This window comes from Phoenix dactylifera, chromosome 9 (genome assembly GCF_051530095.1).
Source record: "Phoenix dactylifera cultivar Ajwa chromosome 9, Ajwa_hap1_PhDact_Kaust_v1.1, whole genome shotgun sequence".
Classification (NCBI taxonomy): Eukaryota; Viridiplantae; Streptophyta; class Magnoliopsida; order Arecales; family Arecaceae; genus Phoenix; species Phoenix dactylifera.
In genome coordinates, this window is record NC_143198.1 from 14,200,619 (window position 1) to 14,222,558 (window position 21,940).

General features: G+C 35.9%; 1 protein-coding gene across 3 annotated transcripts in view; it reads left to right on the plus strand.

The window, feature by feature from the left end:
- The window catches only part of LOC103697031 (2-oxoglutarate (2OG) and Fe(II)-dependent oxygenase superfamily protein), a 40,351-nt gene extending 19,480 nt beyond the window's left edge, over window positions 1–20,871 (plus strand). Inside the window, exons 7-16 of one of the 3 annotated variants that reach the window (XM_039117851.3) lie at window positions 5,365–5,437; window positions 5,589–5,705; window positions 9,560–9,679; window positions 10,021–10,039; window positions 14,812–14,890; window positions 17,356–17,675; window positions 19,471–19,586; window positions 19,672–19,765; window positions 20,190–20,339; window positions 20,415–20,871. In XM_039117851.3, the coding sequence (XP_038973779.1) occupies window positions 5,365–5,437; window positions 5,589–5,705; window positions 9,560–9,679; window positions 10,021–10,039; window positions 14,812–14,890; window positions 17,356–17,675; window positions 19,471–19,586; window positions 19,672–19,765; window positions 20,190–20,246 (995 nt within the window). In that variant the 3' untranslated portion in view covers window positions 20,247–20,339; window positions 20,415–20,871. The remainder of the gene's footprint in view (window positions 1–5,364; window positions 5,438–5,588; window positions 5,706–9,559; window positions 9,680–10,020; window positions 10,040–14,811; window positions 14,891–17,355; window positions 17,676–19,470; window positions 19,587–19,671; window positions 19,766–20,189; window positions 20,340–20,414) is intronic. The other 2 variants (XM_039117850.2, XM_039117853.2) reach the window with 2 other exon arrangements.
- The last annotated feature ends 1,069 nt before the right edge of the window (window positions 20,872–21,940 follow it).

Sequence of the window (21,940 nt, forward strand, 5' to 3'; positions counted from 1 at the left end):
CAAGTTACTCTTGTCTTGTGTTGACTTTCAGGTTTACTTTCTATTGATTTTGGAAACACTACAGTCAACAAACTAGTTATTAACCAAATAAGTTATCCAAGAAGATGGTTGAGATTAAAGGGAAATAGTAGCTGTCGTCATTCTTGGGTTATCATAAGGCTAAATGAGTGGGTTTAAAGTAAGACAAGTGAAAGACTTGCGCCTCACATTGTTGGAAAGTGGTTGTGGAGATTGGGAAGTGGTAAAAGTGATTACAAGAGCTATGTGAATATGGATAGTGCTCTAACCATGAATTATATAAGCAATTTAGGTTGAGATATCCTGCCAGTTGTATTAGAGTTAGGTTGTGATACCCGGGCTCGCCTAATCACCTCAAGATAGTTGTGTTGATATGACACATCTCTAGGTACAGGTGTGGAATCCATGCTTGACATGCACTAGCATTACTTGGACACGTCAAGAAGACTGTGAAGGGGAAGGAGAAGTTGGTTTGGGGGGCAGGGTAGGTGCAGTTTCCCTATACTAGATGAGGTGATTTGCCGGAGCTGGTCAAGAGATGAAAGATGGTGCCTTGGTGATGGATAGAAGAAATCGGGGGAAAAGGGTTGGAGGCGACGAAGGTATAATAGGTATGGTGTCAAAGATAGAGATTAGGGATTAGGTTTTGTCGGGCTTTATTAAGAATATGGATAAATGTGATTGGTTAAATAGCTTTTGATGCAAAAACTAATCCTTAGTCCCTACTTTGTATGCTATTTTGAGATAGGAGTTTATTTACAAATATTATCAAGCCCTTATTTTGATGAGGATTTAATTTTTGGTCTTTGGCCCATTGAAGAAATAAAAATGTATGTGCATAAAGACAGCACAATTGTGTACATGACAGGCGAATATATGTAAATATGGTATAAATGTGGGCAATAAACAAACATAACAAGTCTTCACAAAATTAGGTAACATATAGAGTGTCCATATACCTGACACCTGTGCCCAAACCCATGTAACATAGTAGCTTGGATATGGAAAATGCAATTTGACCATACTCGAAGCAGTGATATGGGGTGGAGGAAAAAAATCTGGGGTGGAGGGAAAAAAAATGAGATTTTGGATAGATTAGAGATGTGGTCGTGTTTATCTATATCTTCATGTTTCAAACATGTCATGTGTTATCTATGTGAAACTTGCTACTGTGAGATATTATTAGAGATATGATGTGATTATCATTGAATGATGTTTGGGGATTTTGCACGCGGAACTTGAAACTTCATTTTATTTGCCATTTTGAAAGTCCTTTCTGGAATAATGAGAAGTGCAAAAGATTAGGGGCTAATGGACAATTCACAACCTTTCATACCTTTTGGTTGATATTGGCCTTTCTCATGGGATGCCATGACTAATTTGGAACATGAATTGCCATAGAATTAGGAAATCTCTCGCTATTAGCCTTGCAGATTGTTGACTGTTTGAACTTTGAAGGAAGCATGCGTTGTAGTCAAATAATAGGCCACTTTTTAATATAGTGGACTGTCATGAAATGTTTGGGATAGAATGGTGGTTATAAATTTCCATGAACGGGCCTAAAGTTTGTTTTTAAGTTTAAACTAAGCTCAAGTAATACGTAGAAAAGCTTTATTTTGCTTTCTTATTAGGTGATCGAGTTGGAGCAATAATGTTGAGAGAAATAGGAAAGATTTGAGTTCATCTTGGATATAGTCAGGGTACTCCATGGGCAAGTAGAGCCATATCCAAGAGGACATCATATTTTGTACTAGCTTTGTCCACTCAGATTGGATAAATTCTCTAGCTTAAACTTAGACCAACCTAAACCTAGACAAACCTATCCTAAGCAAGGTTTGCTATCTCGGTACTAGACTGCATACTGGTAGTTGACCAGCTAGTACGGTATGGTACTGTGCCAAACTATACTGGCACACTATATATATATATATATATATATTCAAGGTTTTAAGCTTCCTTCTTTAATTTTGAATGTAAAATAGGGTTTTGTGAGTTCGTTTTTTGATGATTAAATGTAATACACTTTTATTTTTTAATGGTACATGTCTAAAGAATGGTGCGACTATCTAATACATGTTAAATTAACTAAGCATAACATTGAATATGTAAAATACCTCCATTAAAATTAGAAATGTAATATACATGCATCTATTCAATTCCAAGTCGAGTATTGATGTCCCTTATAATGTTCGTAGTCGGGTCCTAGGACTTTAGTCTTGGTATTTTGACCACCTAGGATCCTAGTAGACTGTCTATACTGGATAGTCATGTTGATACTGCTATTTTATTGAGTACAGTGATGGAAATCCAAAATGGGGCTAAGCAAGGTCTTATTCGTAGTCTGAGATAAGGGAGGATTATACCCACTCGAACATGAAGACATAGAGGGTACGGATCAATATGGGTAATAACCTAGCATGAGAGGTTGTGATTCGATACAGTATAATGATTTTGACTACTTGGGGGATCATGATACATCCAAGATTTCCACTCGATACACAACCTTATCTGCTATATCGGTACTATGTCAGTATGTCCACCACCTCCAGGTTCTTGTTTGCTATGTGTCCTCCTTAGCCCTATGCCCTAGTCCTTATCCTGTGCCACATACTCAAACTAAGACTCACTAGTAAATGGAATAAGCAAAGGGAACTGCTTATCTCATCTCTCCTAAATGATGTTGATCCTGTCATATGTAGGATTAGTCTGTCTGATCTCTTCATTGTCATCATTGTGGGGTAAAGGAAAGCCATCTAGTTTTATCTCTTGTCATTAACAATCGTAAGCACTCAATAAAGTGGTATGATGGCTTTAACTATTTCCTCAGTCCATTTTCAGAACCGCTAATCTATCACCATCCTCTCCACATAGTGCCCTCTATTGTCATCATGAGCATATTGGCTTTGCGCCTTCTCCTTGTTGAGAAACATCGCTTGCAACCCTCTACGATCAGGCTTGCAACACTGCCATGCTCTCACTTAATATCGTGTTCCTTACCAAGGATTGCTGTGCCCAGATCGGGGCCCGGACCGGTTGCCTGACCGGTTGCCCTTGTGCTGTTCCGTGCCGGACCCATACCGACATAGTAGAGGGGATGGGGGAGAGGGAGAACCGGAGAGAGGAAATGAAGAGAGGAGGGAGAGAGAGGGAGAGAGGAGAGTGGTGGAGGCTAGCGAAGGGCCGGGGAGCTACGCAGAGAGGCGGGGGAGGGCTGCACCTCCAGTTTCCTTGTTTTGTTCGAAATAGGGGTCTTGGAGGGGGGCTTTTTTAGTTCAAAAAAAATTAAGTCGTTGGCGGAGGGCTGGGGAGCCGCACGTAGGGGCGGAGGAGGGGTTCCACCTTCGGTTTCCCTATTTCGAACGTGACCTTCCGCCGGCCAGCCGCTACCCTCCCTCTCTTCCTTCCTCTCCCTCTTCCTGTTCTCCCTCTTTTCTTCTCTTTCCTTCTCCTTCTCCCTCTCTTTCTTCATGCCGGTTTCTCGTTTTGGTTGCTGGAACCGTTTCGGTTTGCCGTTGGTATGGCTCGGTATGCCTCGAATCGGACGGTTCGGGATGACTCCGTCGACCATGTTCCTTACTCTACTTGCTTTTTGACTCCAATGCTGGCCACCTAATTCTGAAATCTTTAAGACCACTCATTATCAACCTTAGAAAAAGATTGCATCAATTGTCAGTATTCATCTACGATTATCCATGATTTTCATTAGTTAATTTATTTTTAATTTATAATTACTCAAAAAATTTAGAAATTTTTCAAAAATTTGAAAAATGGGGTAGTTGCTTTAAAGAATACTTCTAAGCTATATTTATATAATTCTAAATTTTCCAAAAATTTTATTGCATCAATATTTTTATATTAAATTTACACAAATATGAATAAATTTTATAATTATTGAAAAATATTATACATGCTCCAAAAGAAATGTCTGAAATATCGTTACGTGCTACTAAAATTTCATGAGTTTTGAATTAATAATAGTAATCTTTTTATAATATTTTTATAAAAAATAGTGTTTAATTTACATCAAATCTTAAAAATTAAATTTTGGTTATGGCTAATGTAGTCTCTAGTAAGAGGCACCATATATATTTTCAGTCTATATTATGCACTAATGGCCTAATTAATCCAGAATTACTTTATAGTTGGGATTTTATTCTAGAAGCAATTGATTCGCTCACCGTTCCACTCTCTTCCTCTCTTTCTCCTCTCTTATCTTGAAGTAGAGATGGGTGTTAGGCCCTTTTTCCCTCAATAATTTAGGCCTCGAATCGGTACGAGGCCCTTAAGGGCCCAACCACTTAGAACAAAGCCATTTCATGTTCGGCCTAGTAAGGACCGGTTCACACCGATTCATGCAAATTTTCGTACTGAGACGATGAACTATTTTGGTGTGTAGTTAGTAAGGTAAACTGCTAATCGAACTAGGTGGTTTGCTATGGTTTGCATACCATGATCCTGAGTGTAGTTCATGCTAAAGAGCAACATGCACAACTTTTTATTTAGTTTTACCACAGTTGAATACTTGATCATGTAGCCCTACCTGTTCCCATGAATATACTTACTAAATATACTTAGTTGCATATATTTAGCACATGCTGTATGAATATTATATTCTTGTGTTAGGATGGTTTAGACTGTCTGACCCATTAAAGACTAGCCTGAAACCAACCAGTATCCAGGTCATGCTAAAAAGTTTAGCCAAGCTCTATTTAACCTGATACAGATCTTAATATTAGCTAGGTAATGCAGACTATGGACTTGTATAGCTTGTGAGCTCATGGATCAAGTCAGGGGGGGCTTTTGGTTTTATTGGGATTTGAGCATGCATGTGCGTATTGGTTAGTATTACTACCATTGATTTGTGTTTGACAATCATTCTTACACTACCATGGTATTTAGTGTGGCCCTATGTTATCTGCACTGTTATACTTTGTCATTGGTTCCTTATATGGACCTATGGTACATCTGTGGTCAGTCAAACACAAGGTTTTTTTTTTTTTTTTTTAACAAGAATGTGAGATTTCTTGTGAAAGTTCCTATTGTTGCTATTTTCTTGATGATCTTGTCCAACTGGAATTGAAGGATTTTCCCTTCATTGAAAGTTAATTGATGTTGGTTATATTTAACCAATGCAAGGTATTATTTTGTTTTGATGTTTTTCTTGTTTCCTTGTTTCCATTTATGCCCTTCTAGATTTTGAGATTTACTGTAGTTCTATCACTTGTTATTTCATTTTTGTAATATGGTCCCCTTTTATTGATAAAATATGTCTTATGTTTCCTTGTCAACTTACACCATATGGTACAATACTGATTCCACCATTTTTTCTGAATCTGTCTCTTTCAGTTGTTTTATGGCCTCCTTCGGCATGTCCATTCTTATACCCAATGCCGATATATGGAGAAGCTTCCAACCATAGGTATGCTATGATCACAAATCATCAAAATAATAAGAGCATTTTATATATGTTTCTGTCTCTAGGTTTTTATCTGCTCTAAGAGGCTAAGAATCGAAAGTTCTATAACCTTGAGTTATTAATTTAATTTTTATTTTTTATTATTGTTTGGCAGTGCTGTTGACATAGAAAACCCTAACCTTTCATTTCATGGAAGAGCAAAACACTCCAAGCAGTATTCCCAAAAGATCATTCTTCATTCTGGTGATGCTCTCTTTATTCCTGAAGGATGGTAGGGCACAAACTGTTATTGAAGTTACATTGTTTCTTGCTTGGTTCTATAATTTTCTGGAATGATATTCCTTATTTTGCATTGTGCAACTAAGGAACAGAAATGAGCGATTTCATTTACTACGCTACATTCTTTGAAAAGGCAAGGCTGGAAAGCCTGTCACTTTATCACAATCTTATCTGGAAGTGAAAAGCTAATTAAAAAGGAAAAGTCATAGCTTCATCTCCATTTGATTAACTTTTCCATGCTTATAATTCATAATTTTGTTGATCACATAGAAATAACCTGTAAACTTGGTTTGTTCCAGAGTTATTTATGATTTGACCTGCCTAAGTCAAGTGTAATTAGTACTTTGTAACACTTATTTTAGCCTCGGTAGTTTGGTTGCTTATCACAGATGGATATGGTGGATATGAATATTTTTCTTCTCATTACTGTTTCTGGATTTTCCAAATACCTAGTAGAGTGTGCAGAGGGTTATAGTTTCCTATGCTTATCTAGATTTATTTATGCACGCAATTTTGTTTTATGAGAACATTGAATTTTTCTAATTTTGTCCATAGGATGATTGTGCTATACATTCTGCTTTCTTGATGGTTTCCATTCGGTCGGATATTTATTCCGCGGTCACTGCAATTCTTGTCTATTAAAATTTGATTGTTGCTCGGGTATGATCATCATACTACCAATATCTGAATCTTGTCTGAATAAGTCATGGCAACACAAATGAACTGTGCTTGGACTGGTTTGTAAAAGGGGAACCTTTTTCAGTGAAAGCCTTTCATGCTTTTACTCATATTTGGAACTAAGCAAAAAATGAAAAGAATGTTTTTTCTTCTCATTTGGATTATATGAATGAATTTTAGTCCAAAACCAAACTGAAGAAAAGAAGTCCAAGCAAAGAAATTTGAAAAAGTCCTCTATAAATAATGAACTAAAAGAGCAGATTTGGTAGTGCTTGAGAAGGTTTTTAACGTGCCATATTTGAAAAAGGATGGCTTATGACAAATATGCTAATCAACATGAGAAATACTTCATTTGTAATCACATTCTGTAGTTCTTTGTAAAATCATGCATGCTTTGTTTTTATGCATGGCTGCAAGATGACCTATTGAAATGTTATCAAGAATTTATGGTAAAAATTATGATCTACTTAAATGGCCTAGGAGTAATTCTCAGTATTAGAATGGATTTCATGAAAATAAAGTTGTCTGCTATGGACATTTTGTTTCACCCTAGGATTAAGGGCAGTAAATGAAGCAAGGACACCTGTGCGTTAAATGAAGCAGTAAAATTTGCTTCCTGGTCTGTCCCAACCATCTCGGTGCATCCCAAATGTCTGGACACAACCGGGACAGGTGGGATACCCCCGTTCAAGAGAGAATTGGTGTCCTACAACCATTGCGGGAGTCATTTTCTTCCTGGAACTGTATGGTAGCCGGGAGGTCATTGGGACATGACTTTTTGGGTTGTAAGGTAAGTTCATTGATAGTAGAAGGATCCAAAACATTGGCATGCACCCAAACCTGACATGCCCAATTACATGTAACATAGCTTATTGGTTCCAACCTGTTGGGCTGTTACAAATACTACATGTATTTTGTTCATCAAATCGAAAACACTGTTGATTTAGGCTGAAACGGCTGAAAACAGTCAGAACTAGTCAAAATTGTGCTCATTTATTTACTTATTGGGCTAAGGAATTTATTTCAAAAATAATTTAAAACTAGAGAAGTGATTGGAATTTGATAAGCATCTAACGATAAATTTCAGGCGAAGGTTTACAAATTCTTTGTCTGTTATATTGATATGCTGTTATATACCTCCTAGGTGCATGTCTTACATTTTTTAGAACATTTTTGTTATTCATATAGAAATATGATTGTGGAGGGCAGGCCTTGGTGTAGACCCGACCACGGTTCAGTTCTAACCGGGGAACCGGACCGGAACCGAACCAGGAAGAACCGGACCGGAACCGAAACCGTGTCTCACAGTTCTTAACAGAACTGGAACCTTGAGGAATACGGTTCGGTTAAGATTTCATGTTTGATGGAACCGGAACCAGAACCGAACCGGAACCGAAATCGGAACCGAACCGGAACCGAACCGGAACCGGAACCGGAACCCGAACCGAACCGGAATCGGAACCGGAACTGGAACCAGCGGTTCGGTTCCGGTTCGAACCGAAAAAAATGACTATTTTACCCCTCTTAACAACTAAAAAACGGCTAGTTTGAGGGGCATTTTGGGAAACGACTATTTTACTCCTCCTAACAACTAAAAAACGGCTAGTTTGAGGGGCATTCTGGAAAACAAAAATTATCCCCAACACTATATACCTCTCCAAATCAATTTTTGCACCACACCACTCAATGACTCCATCTTCCAATCTCTCTCTCTCAATTTTTCACTCTCTCAATTATTCAATCTATTCCAATTCTCTACACATTTCATAACCTTCCCATATTTTCATTTTTCCCAATCCAATTATCAAAAATGTCTTCCTCCCGCTCAAATAAAGGCAAGGAAATATATGTTCCAAACCCAAATTCTTGGGATCCAAATTACCGACCCCCCTCTATTGATGAGTAAATAATAAAATGAGGTACAAATTATCATTTTTTATTAATTACATAATCTATTTGTATTTAAATTTTTTTTCCAAATTAATTACACAATCTATTTTTTTTCAAAATTTTATAACCGGAACCGGAACCGTCTAAAACCGGAACCGGAACCGTTCTAGAACCGGAACCGGAACCGTTTAAAACCGGAACCGGAACCGAACCGACTATTTTCGGTTCCGGTTAAGGTTCTAGGTTTTTGTGGAACCGGAACCGGCGGTTCCATAATCGGAACCGTGGCCAGGTCTACCTTGGTGCAACAGTTAGGTTGCTCCATTCTGACTTAGGCATCATAGGTTTAAAACATTGTAACAACCACTCCACATGTGGGGTGAGGCTGCATAGGTCTTCTCCATGTCCACTGACATGGCTGAATTACAGTTTAGCATAGAAGTGTTTTTTGTTTCTCCATAACATGAGCAGATACAAAGATGAAGTAATGTGTGATATCATTTCAATGATTGCGTATGTAATTTTATGTAGACTATAGTTACTTGACAAGGAAATAATTCACAATGGTTAACTGAAAGTTTATTCCATGAAGGACAAGAAGTTATACTTGCACTATAGAGATTTGACAAAGTTGCACCTTGAAAACCTCAAGTATAGCCTGAAAGACTTCTATGCATGAGTACATTTGGGCAAATGAAAGAGCTGCATCGAATATGGAAAAGTAGTAGAGAGCTGAATCAAATAATATAGGCATGCAAGACAGAAACCTGAGAAGGCATTGGTGGCCCTAAATTTGTGTTTAAGGGTCAGAAAAAAGGTGGAAACACCAAAGGAAACAAGGATGGAGATGGTGAAAAGACATTTGAAAAAGCATGTAATGGTAGCAAATGTTATCCTTTATTGGAATAATTTTCAAAAAAGGATCTGTAACTAAACCTTGCATTGTTCAGCATGATTCAATATCTGTACATGTATGTCATGATAAGAACTACACTATATTTGCAATTAAATTGGTAATATTCTTTTATCTGGCAGTTACTGTTATTGGACGTTAAAAGTACTTTTATTACCTTATTGCTTTAATTGAGTAAGAGTTGGTTTGAGATTGATTGATTAATTGATTTATCTCTTTAGAGTTACACCTTATTTTTCAGAAATCAGACTTTATGTGTCAACGCTAATGGTGTCTGGCTTGATCACATTGTATTTCCAGACTTTTGCTGAACCTGCTTCTCTGTTCTCTTTACGGTTTAGTGACTAGAATAAGCTTCTTAACAGGTTTCATCAAGTGGATAGCAATGAATTGACCATTGCAGTGAACTTTTGGTGGAAGTCAAATATGATGTCTAGCATGTTAGAACATATGGATGGATACTATTTACGCCGGATATTGAGCAGGTACCACTCTTGTTTCTACAGGTTGTTTTTCTTTGGGTAGCTAAGAGGTACTATTGCATCTAATTTGTGCTGAATAGTGTTGGTGTCTGTTTTGGAGTGCATGCATTCATGCTTTCTGTACATAGTATATGGTAATTGTAGAAAAGATCATTTATGCCAAACTAATGCATGCTGAGCAACCCACTAAATTATCATATGCATAAAGTTTAGGTGATTATGAAATTCTCTTAATATGTTATGTTCTTTCTTTCTTTGTGAAACAACTGACATCAATTTCTTTTACTTTTTTTCTTCTTTTTTATGATGGCGTATGCTTGTCAAACCATTGACACATAGAAAAGATTGGTCGACAAGGAGATGGTGCGCATCTTACTAATTTCATCTTTCCTTTATAGATACAAACTTTGCCTTTCGTTATCTTTATATGTATGAAGGAAGCACATAGTAAGCATACTTCCCTTTCTTTGTATGGATGCAAAACTCTTTCCCGCTTCATTTCATTGAGTTGAAGCTGAAAGCAGAAAATTGGAGCATGTATGGTATCTGATTACTCCAGTTTTCCAACTGTATCTTGTACATGTTTTGGATCAATCCTGTTGGCTGTGAGAGATTAATATTCCCTTTGACATCTTTTAGGTATCTTTCAGGAGTTGAAAGTCCCAACTTGTTGGAACAAATGTAAATTGAATATGTAGGTTGGTCAAGTGTCAATGTGATTTAACTTGAAATGCATCTGTTATTTTGTTGTTTTTTAAAGTTCATCTTCTTGGATGAACATCACCATGATTTATTGGCCCTGATTGCTAATGTACAGCCTGTCATACGTTTACTCATATTGGTGTTAATTATTTGTGCATAAATTTTCAGTGCTTGCTTTAAATGATGTTATATTAGTTTGCATCAAATGGGATGCTAGTCTGTAGTTGGATGATAGAGAGGCTTGGTATGCAAGAGACTGATAGGATCATGGAGTATCAGTACTATGGTTGCCTGATATTAGATGGAATTATAGATGCAAAGTTATCTTATAAACATTAGATCATAATAATGGTACTTTAATTGTAAATTGACGTGAGGAGTCAAGTGATAGTCGCAAATAATTACCACAGTAAACAAGTTTGTTACTTATGAGTAAACTAAGATCATAAATGATATGCTAAACATATTTTAGTGACATTTTGACACTGCTTTTGGATAAAATTATGACCATTGTTATTAAAGTAATTTGAAGCTTACATGCGAAAAGGCATGATGATGTTATATAATCAGTGTATACTCCGAAAGACCAAACCTGTTTATGTGTCATTTTAATCAATCAAGCCCTTAAGTGATCTTCTTTTACTGAAAAGGCTATATATATGGTTAGAAATCTTTGAAGAATAGGAGCAAGATAATTCTCCAATATGTACGAAATCGGACAACATATATGGAAGATGAAATTTAAGATTAATTTTGAATACTTATCAATGGAGGTAGTGAATGTGAAAATTTAAGTAAATGAGAAAGAAGCATTTCAATTTTTTGACCATTGAAAATGTAAAGATTTTTATGGAAGTGGATAGACTCTGAGTTAGTCCCGAATCAGCCATATTCTTGTCTTGTATTATTGCTAATGACTAAGGAAATTTGGAATCTTTTCATATCTGTCTATCTTAAAATAGTTCTGCCATTATTTTAGTGTAGTCTTGTTCTTCTTATATTAGCTTTCAGTATAAGCACTCCAAGAAGTTTCAAAGTTATGATGAACTCCAAATCCCCATATAAGTGCAAATTTTCTGAGAGATTTGTCTCGCTTTTTGTTCATTAACTTTGCAAACCTCCACCAGCTGTTTGAAAGCAAGAAAATAGCTATAGCTGCTGACCCTTGTTCGGCCTAAATAATGCTTTTCTGTCATCTAGTCTCGTGAAGAACTAAAGAAATGATCAAAACTAGTTAATACCAGAAAAGACGGTATCAACTGCTCATATTTGTCCATTTCACAATTTTTTGTTTTTAAAAGTCCATCATCATTTACATTTTATTTTATCATTATTATCACATCTTGCAGGCCTAGGGTTAGGACTGCCTAATAAGTTTGGTGGCTCTATTTCAAGGACTATTAAGGTTTTAGATCAATTTCTGGATGCTGTCCAGATATTCTGCAGCACAAATTGAATGCGGGAACCACTAGATTGGGATCTCCTATGGTTCCATAATGCAGTTATGAAAGAAGTTCTAATTTTATCCAGAAATTCGAGCATGCAGGAGTACAAAGATGTCATGCAGAGATCACAGGAATATGACATAATAATGATGAAGCAATCATAAGAAGACATTCCGATGCAAGAAAGTTGAGCATAGGGGGAGATATATGTATCAGATCACATTATAATAGCAGAAATTAACAATTATTCTTGCAAAACAAAGAAAAAACTAACAAATGGGAATAGAAGATATAAAAGAATGAAAAGTGAATGAGAAGAAATAGAGGAGAAGAATAAGAGGGTCACAATATGGATGAAGAAGATGAAGATTTTTTTCCCCAAATATCCAATCTGAGTATACAATGTTTCATATGGGATCTTGTAAAAACAACAAATCTAAATTCTGAGATCCATAAAATAACTCCATGAGATAGCCTGCCCCTTCGCATGGTGGCAAGGGCAGGGGGATGTGGTGTAATCCCCAATAAATCAAGGGATCACTGGTAGATTTAGATTCAAATTTGAATTTAGTTCTGATTTTGCACTTCTTTGGAAGCCTCTTTCAAGTGATGCTATGAAATGGAAGCAAATCCAACTGCATATCTGATTATCAGCATGAAATCTGATGTTAGACAACAGTGTTTAGCTCAGCAGAGTGAAAATAGTTAAAGAAAGAGTAGAAAAAGGAGAGAGGGTCAGCAGAATATAAGAATAAGAAGATAGGGCAGAAGAATGTAGGCCTGCAGCAACTTTTTAATCTCAAAATAAACTCTGCATTCTGTTTTTTCAGCTACATATGCATCTATTGTAATAGCATCAGCAAGCCGCCTCTCCTAACTGTACCAGGACTGTTTTAAAAGGAAATGATCTCACCCAAAAACAACTAAGCAATACATTTACTTGATAAGAACAACTAGCCTCCATTGTGACAGAAATTAAGACTTTTAGTCATGAATAGAAAACTATAAAGCATCGACTAAAATACAAAAAAAGATCCAGTTACATGTCATGGTACTGTAGCTTAAACAGCAACAGTGAACAGTGTGCTGCAGTTTTTGGCTGATGTGGTGCTTTTATGTTAAATCTTGTTGCATCAGAAGGGAATCTTGGGTGCGTGGAATATGGGAGAGGAGGCAGGTGCTCCTTCTTATCCTCTCTTTTTTCTAATGGCTGGCCCCTTCCATGTGCCTGTAACTTTTGTTTGCTGATATGGCTTGCAAGTTTAGCCACATCAGCAACAAATCTAATGTTGCAGAGGAACATGAGGAACATCTTAAGCATTATTTGCTGTTGAATTACAGACATGAAAAAGAGGGACATTGAATAGATAGGTATATGCTTATGTTTCCTTGAACGTCATTAAAGGACTTCTTGATTGAGTATTGTTATTTCAGTATGACAATCATATTGCATGTGTCTAACCATTCTAATTTTAGTGGGTGTCCCCAAGCAAAAATTAGGTTGTTTTTGAATAATTGAAATATATATGGAAAAAATAGGGTATGAAATAAGCAGCCTAAACATCTACCAAATTGATTATTGTTATTTTAAGATGATAATCCCATTGAATGCTTCTATAACCAAATTCTAAGATTAACAAGGAACTTATTGAAATGTTAGAACTTTGCCTCAAGCTCCAACACTGCAAGTAGCAGAAATGTTCAGCATATAACATTAGGAAAAATAACAAAAAATCATTAATTCATTATTAAGCTGGGAAAGATTCATTGATGACCATTGTTGGTCACTTGAAAGCTTGTGAGTTTATCATCATCCTTCCTAGAGACCCAAACATAGTTGATGAGGATCTCTCATCATCTAATCCTTCACAATCAATTTCTTAGCCTGTTTCACCCACTTTGGAATCTCCCTTTCTCTTTTCTCCTGCACAAACTGCTAGATGCTTTAGCCACTTTTAATCAAGCTTTTATTAATTATGTGGTATCTGATGGACAAATTTTAGTTCTATTACTTTGTATGTTAGTCATATTGTAAGTATCATATGCACTGAACAGGTGCATCTTGTTATATTGATATTCTTATGAAAATACAAACTTAGCTTTTTGTGTTGCTTCTTTCTTACTCCTACACTGAAATCTGCTCTAACACCAGCTGCTATAGAATTTTTTTTCAAAAGCTCTTAGGAATTGTTTCTTTTAGCCAGAATGGAAAACCATGCTAATGAAGGATAATCATGGATAAGTGTAACAACCCAGGACTTCACCTAAAATGGCTAGTCAGAAGATATTGTTTGGATTCCTTGATCCTGTATAAGTACCCAAGATCTACCCAGCGAATAATCGCTGTGGGACTAAACACACGCCCATACGTGTCCTTACATACTCCCTTCGTTTAAGCCATGACATACTCGTCAGGCTAAGGGTTTAAATTTATTCAAATCTAATCACAAGCATTACGATCAGCCTGTGGTTAGCCCCAATGGATCTCTGTTGCAGTGTTATCTAGTCCACATAGGTTATGGGCCAGATCCGCTATAATACCATTTGTAACAACCCAGGACTTTACCCAAAAAGGCTAGTCGAAAGGTATTATTTGGGTTCCTTGATCTTGTATAAGTACCCAAGATCTACCTAGCGAATAACCGATGTGGGACTAAACACACGCCCGCACGGGTCCTCACATACTCTCCCTATTTACCTGCACAAGTGCCATGTATTGTTGAGTTCGAACTTTTAATTCAACTAATATCTGGACTCTGGAGCTTTATTTAAAGTTTATAAACCACTTAGACGAATTAACTATTCAAAGTCTGCTTCTTCACATGTGAAGGTTGTCTAGGAGTCATGTTTGGCCTTTTTATGTCCATCCATGATTTGTTAATTTGGAGATTTGTTGCCATATTTCTTGTACCTATTATGATTTTCATGTTTAAGTTACAAATTTTAAGTGTGCAAGGATTGATTCTTCTTCCTTTTGGTATAGGACAGAATCAGATGTTGCGCAACAGTATGGTTCACAATTTTAAAGGTACAGAAAATCCTGCAGTCACTCGTGAAGGCTCAGAAGGTTTGCTTTCCTTCCGTGCCATTTTTTAATGAAGCATTTTCAGAAAATATATAACTAATAACTTTGTGGAGTTTTCAAGCTTTTGTGCCAGCATCCCTATACTCGCGTGAGTTTGGTGGTGAAAGAATTAGTATTACATGGCATGATTTGAAGTAGCTGGTGTAGTCATAGTGGAGTAGTTAAAACTAAGTGTCTATTTGGGAAAAAAAAGTGAGCTCACGTAAGTGTCACTTCAGCATGTTAACATCCTGGAGAGCTGGTGGAGGCATTGTTGTGATGTGAAGTTTTTCTTTCTCCATCCTAGATCATATTTGTTACTTGACTTCTATGATAATAGGAACAGACTTTTTTTTTGTGTTCAGAATGGAATTTAATCAGTTTTTGTCATCTGTCTGATGGCCTGTACGGGAAGTGTGTCATTATTCTTATGTCCAGGTGTCCCGCATTTTATTAACTAATAAAATTGTAGGTTCTCGTCCTGCCTTTCGCTAAAAAAATTCTTTTCCATTTCTTTAGGAGTCTGATAAATATAAAGAGGAAACCAATGCAAACCCTAACCATGGCTTATCCCAACTAATTCAAGAAATAGTGCAAACTCAAGAATTAAACAATATAATGTTAAAACTTTTTTATCATATGCATGTGTATTATGGTGCCTCAACCAAAGATTATAAAGTCATAATTGTAACTTCATATTCATCATCTTATTTTTTTTTTCTTGTTGGCATTGCCTAATTATCCATTTATTATGTAGTAAATCCACGTAAAGGCACCTCTACAATTTCTCGCTGTTGCTGCTTTAGATTTCAAAAGATATTATGCAACCTTCCACAAGTACACCCAGAATTCTAGGCTGATCTATGATGGACAAATATGGAAGGGTAATATGATTATGTTTGTTAAAATGAGTATTTCTTATATAACAAGAACCGAAAAATGTTTCTGTTTGTTCTCCTTGTATGTTCATAGATTATACATTTATAATATTTGTAGGCTGGTTGCTAATGCATCCAAGGATTTAAGGGGTTACCAACTGGAATCAATGATATATTTCAAATATGATTCAAAAAGGATTAGTTTGAAGGAGAATTAGTGAAGTAGCAGCTAGCTGAACACTATGGAGATATGATATCTGAACAATGAGGAGTGACTTCATGAAGAGGGCCTGGAACCTTTAAGAGAAAGATATTTTATCTTGTGACACTTACCAACATGCCTTAAGTCAAACATATATCACAAGAATAGATTTGATACAAAGCAGACCATTTTAATCAAGCTTAACGTTTATCCAATTAAGCAACTAAAATGGACTGTTGAGCTTTTGAGTTTAAATTTGCCTACAGTTGAGAATATACAATTAAATCTAGAAAATTTTTAATCTACCTCAAATATTATTGCATGAGATCATGCATAAGTCCTATTTAAAGTACTCTATGAAACCCCTTTGAACAGTATCTTAGGTGTTCTATTTCGCAATCCTCTATTTCACCTTTTGTTATCTGAGATCTCTTCGTTATGTTTCAAGGGATTGAAAACTTGGTTTAGCTTTTAGCAGTTTCATTAGTTCCGGCTCCAATTTTTGCAGTTTCAACCCAAAAAAAAGAAAATATTTGAACATTAAGGAAAAATCAGAAGGATTAAAGACAAACAATAAAAATACTTGACACTAAGTTGTAGTTTTTGTTACTCTTTATGGTTTCTGACCTATATTTTCAGTTTTTCTGTGCTGAAAGAAGTAAAAAAAAAATACAAATTTTTTAAGAAGTAAAAAGTCATGCTTCACATCATTTAAATATCATATATCAGTTTTATTTAATGATAATCCAACACATGACAACATAATGTATATGAGAGTTACTCTTTGGATAGGCAGAGTGTTACAGACTTAAGTATGATCTAGGTAAATATCGTACATGTGGCATATCTGGTCGCCATTCCTTTTGGTCAATGCCTCTAGTTTACAGTTGATGAAATGGCACCCCAAGGGCAGTATTAGAGATGCTGGATGCATATCTAATTGGCTTATTTGTAAGGTAGTTTCACCAGAGTACACGCTTAGCAATAAACATTGTTAAGAAACATTAATGGAATGCACTTGTGATGTTCATTTGTAGTTAATTTGTAGAATTTCAGCCCTTAGGATTTTTTTCTAATTGGCATTTCTAAGTATTATTTTGCACCATTATTCTTTTACCTTAAATTGGAATAACTAGTTGTGTATTTTAGAAACTCTGCCTTACTCTCAACACAGTTAAAAAATGAGATTCATGCTTGAAGTTTTGGATAGCGAGATATAAATTCTTTATAATACTTGGATTTTATTACAAAAATTGCATGCCTATCCTTAAATTGTCTTCTTTGTCAAAGTTTCATTGTGCTTTGTTCTGGATATTAAGCATAAACTTGTCTACTATGCAGAAAGATTGTCCTGCCAAAGTTACAATGATTGTCTTATCAAATTACAGGTGACCATGACTTTGATTCCAATCACCAGAAAGAGGGCTCAAAAGGGATTTGTGGCAAGCATGGTCTGTTGCAGCAGCTAGAACCCCATGCACTTCGTCTGCTATATGAACTTTTATCTTTGGTTCATGACACTGTTAAAGCTAGTGGCCAAGATCAAGCTGTGGATTCCAATTCTTTGAAAGATCTATCAGTCAATTCAAGGGCTGAATACAAGCAGATTGCAACAGATGGTTCTTGTCTTATGGAAAATGATCCTGTTGCAAGCATCTTTTTGGCTGTTGAACCCCTTTTACTACACAGAATCCTACTAGTCCTGGTGGTAAGCATGAATTTTCTTACTAATCATGTTGATTTTGTGATTTTTTTTTCTTAGACTATAATATAATGATGCATCACTATAAATGCCATAAGTTACATAGAAATAAACAATTTTAAACATAACATACATAAGTGTTCTACTTCTACATAACTTATCTTTACTATCTAATTCCTTCGCAGAAAAAAATTATAAACAAGTGAGTGTTATGAAATTGAATCTTTTGTTGGCATATTATTTTTGTAATTGTGTTGCCTTAATTTTTGTAAATAGAAGCTGTCGTTATGAACCATATTAACTTTTTAACATCATAAAGTTGTAATTAGTTCATAAGCTGATGGTTCAACGTCACTTGGTTTGTAGGACAAATTAAAGATGGCCTACATATGTGGGGAAGGTCCTATGGATGAGTTCAATCTAGATTTCTGATCAAGCTTATTGCTTGTCTAGTTTTTGGAAATAAGGCAGAAGAGAGATATTTTGGCTGCTGTGATCAAATAAAGATTCAAATACACCTGCTCTAGGGTTTTGGTGATGGAGAAAGATGGGAGGAACAATATTTTAATGGTTTTTAGGCTAGACAAAAGGATCTATAGTTGACCTATAAGTGAAATTCAGCAAAAGTGCATGCAGATCTTTTCTTAATATAATATAAATGATATACAAAAAGGTTAAGAAGAAAATCAAAGAAAAGATCGACATTCTACTAGGACAGGAAGAGAAGCAGAATAGACAAAAAGAAGAAAGAAACACAGAAGAAGGGATAGAAGGGGCTGAACCTGTCCAATTAGAAATTTCTCATCCATTCAATATTTTCATGTACAATAATTTGTGAGCTCTGATAGACCCTTTTATAGACTGTTTATGACTTCTTCTCTAACTTCAAACTCTTTACACCTGAAAGTTTCCTAAAAATGTAAATCTGGAATCATACAAGTTCCTATGTAAAAAGGCACCTAAAATGGTTAAAATTTGACTTATCCAAACCAACATATACATAAAGTAGTACTTGTCCACCAATTCCATTGAAAATAAGACTCTAAAACCCACTTCTAAAGGAACCTAAATAAAAGTTCCGAAAATACAAAAAATATCTAAGATCAGTTAATAGTTTTTATCCGCCATCACCGGGTCAATGTTAGACGTCAAAATATGTTAAGAGTGGAGAAACTTGACATATGTCAAAGTACAACATTTCAGGAGAATTTATTGAACAGAAAATATGAGAAACATGACAGACATATTTTGGCAAGTTTGGGGACATGTTCAAGAGATGGTTGAATATGTTTATGTCAAGATAGTATGATTTTGCATTAGCTGTTTAGCTAAATTGAGAAGATTTTGTAATGAGTAATGTTCTTGGCATCAAAGTTTGTGTTTCAAAGCCAGGTAGTGTAATTCATCAAGTTGAAAGTGCATTATATGTTTTCCTATTGGATCATCTGTCTTGTATTTTTATTAGCCACCCACTTTGATGAGATATTGAAAAAATCTCTATTACTTCAATCAAGTATATCGAGATTGGATTGTTGTTCTTAACATTTAAGATAGAGTTGAAAGTCCATAATGTCATTTGTTCAATTAAGGGACCTTACTTAAATTTGTCTTGGTCAGGACAAAATAGTTTCCCCCTGTGGAATGACAGAAAAGATGATTATATTTATATGATGTTAATCAAATTTTGTCACGTTGACTATCATAGTATTATTTGTTTATTTATTTATTATGGCAACATGATTGCATTCTTTCTTTTGAAATGGCAACTTATTGAAATCTATCACTATACCATTCTTTTTAGCATCACTTCCCAAGATCATTAGAGGCTCTCATCCTGCACATGCTTTCACCAACAGCAGCAGAAGTTCTTACACGGAAGTTTGATGGGATGGATCAACAGACCACTAAAGAACAACAGTATGGATAATCCTAATGTGTCTTACCTTTTTAATAGGTTCACATAGACAATATTTGTGAAGTCTCTCCATTACATTTCGTGCAGGGATGAATTTTACCAGCTATTCTATAGCATATTCGATGATCAGTATGCTGCAATGGATTCAATTTTGAATGGAAAGGAGTTGTTTGCTTTTCAGGTATCTCATATGCATGAGTGGCCTATTCTATCTTAAATTAGTTTCTTTATAATTTGTCTGGCATAACTAGAATGAGATATTGTATCCTTAGACATAGAATAATGTCTTGATGCTTCTTCTACTAGATCTCCATTACTTATTCTATTTAGATTAGACTTGATTCCTTTAGATATCCACGCATACATAGGATCCAGCGTTTTATCACCATTGCCTTTCCAAATGTGTTTTCTTAATTTCCGAAAGAAGCATACTGAGGAGAGAAAACAGACCTTTTCTTACTGCTTCAGTTACATTATATTCTAGACCTTTTCCATGGTTTTAGCCTCTATTGAAAGACAATTGCTATTAATTAGGGCTTGGAGTTTTCAAGGATGCTTGTATTTGTATCTCGTGAATTTGAGCAAAACTGTGTAATGAATTGCAGGCATTCAGGAACGTTCTAGATCAATATCTTGGCGTAAGCATTAACAAGCCCAAGTAGTTCAGTTTAAACTAACAAATAATGCATCAGAAGAAATGAAGCCAATAGCGCGATAATTCTTGAGGACATACTATGTGCTGCATGAAGTTCAAGGTTGTCCCTCATTTCTTGTCATCACATAGCTGCACTTTGTCAAATGATTTCTGAATTGTTGCCTTCCTCTCTCAGATGATATATATGACAACTGATGTTATGCACTCCAGATGGATGCAGAATCTTGCTCTTATTCATGGGACTGGCTCGTCAGAGAACATAACTGCATCCCTGCCCTCCTTTGTCAGGGCTTACACATAATGGGGTTGTTTCAAAGTTCCAATCTGCCGAACTGGGATTATAAATAGAGGTACCGCAAGAACAAACTTTGAAATGTAAGTGGACTTATGAATTCCCAGTAGGTTTGTAATGTGATTGGAGCTTCCTTCTCCAGACCATATTCTGTAATTGATGGAACTTGAGCAAGTACTAGCTCTTGGTCCGTTTTGTGGCTGTGGAGCTAAGGCAAAGAACTTTCGAATATCTTGTGCCACAAAAAAAAAAGAACTTTCGAAGATCATATGCAGACTGGCATGGATTTTTGATGATTTGGTATGATTCAAACAATTTTTCATAAGGAAAAACAGTCAAATTTATGTGTTTGGATGCAGCGACTCAAATTCTAAATAAATAGATCACCTAATGAGAAATTCTTCTATTGCTCCTCTCAGATAGCCTGTAGCCTCTCTCTCTCTCTCTCTCTCTCTCTCTCTCTCTCTCTGTGTGTGTGTGTGTGTGTGTGTGTGTGCTGCTTTCTCCCAATTTATTTAGTTTTTCAGCTCTGCTCCGTTATATACATTCAAATTCAATCTAAACTGGTCCACATGTAAAGTGAACAATAGAGACCAATAAGAAAAAAAAATAAAGGGAGAGAGTAATTCTGAGAACATAGAAATTAAACCCGGATCGGAAAACTCCCATATAGTTGCTCACCTAAAAATAAAAAGATCATCAGCAGACATCAAAAGTGCTATAGGTTGAGCTATCCTAGGCTCATATACACCTTGCAAGGAGCCCTCTGCCTCTTTCTATCTCATCCATCTTGAGAAAGCTTCAGATCATACAATGAATAGGTAGGGACAGCCTTGCGTGTGACCATGCGTAGGCCGAAAGAAACCTTCTCCCACTCCTTATCTAAAAAAAATAGAGAATGACAATGAAGATATACATGCCATATGTCAATTTTCTAAAATGAGTAGAAAAACCAAGGTGGTGGAATATTGAGTCACGGACCATTAGACCTTGGCCATATCCAGCTTCAAAGCCAAAACGTCCGGTCTTTCCTGAGGCTATGTATCAATAAGCAAAACAAGCCTTGGGTGCATTGAACTCACTAGACAAACATTAAATGAAAGTTGGTAAAGATGAAACAAGTTAAGACTACTTAAAGTCTTAGCAACAATTAATTAACCTTGGCAAGTTGCAGCAAAACTCAACTATTTTGACTAGGTTCATCCTTCATTTGCAAGCCTCAAAATGTCCTTTAGCCTTCCAAAAGCCTATGATAAATGCACCATAAAGAGGAGTCCGAATTTGAAAGGTTTAGACTCCTCTTTTCCATGTTAAATAATTAATTGGGCTGGATATTGTCGAAATGGACTTGCCACATATTAACCATCTTCAAGTCCAAATCTTCATGTGGGCTAGAACCTTCTCCTTGG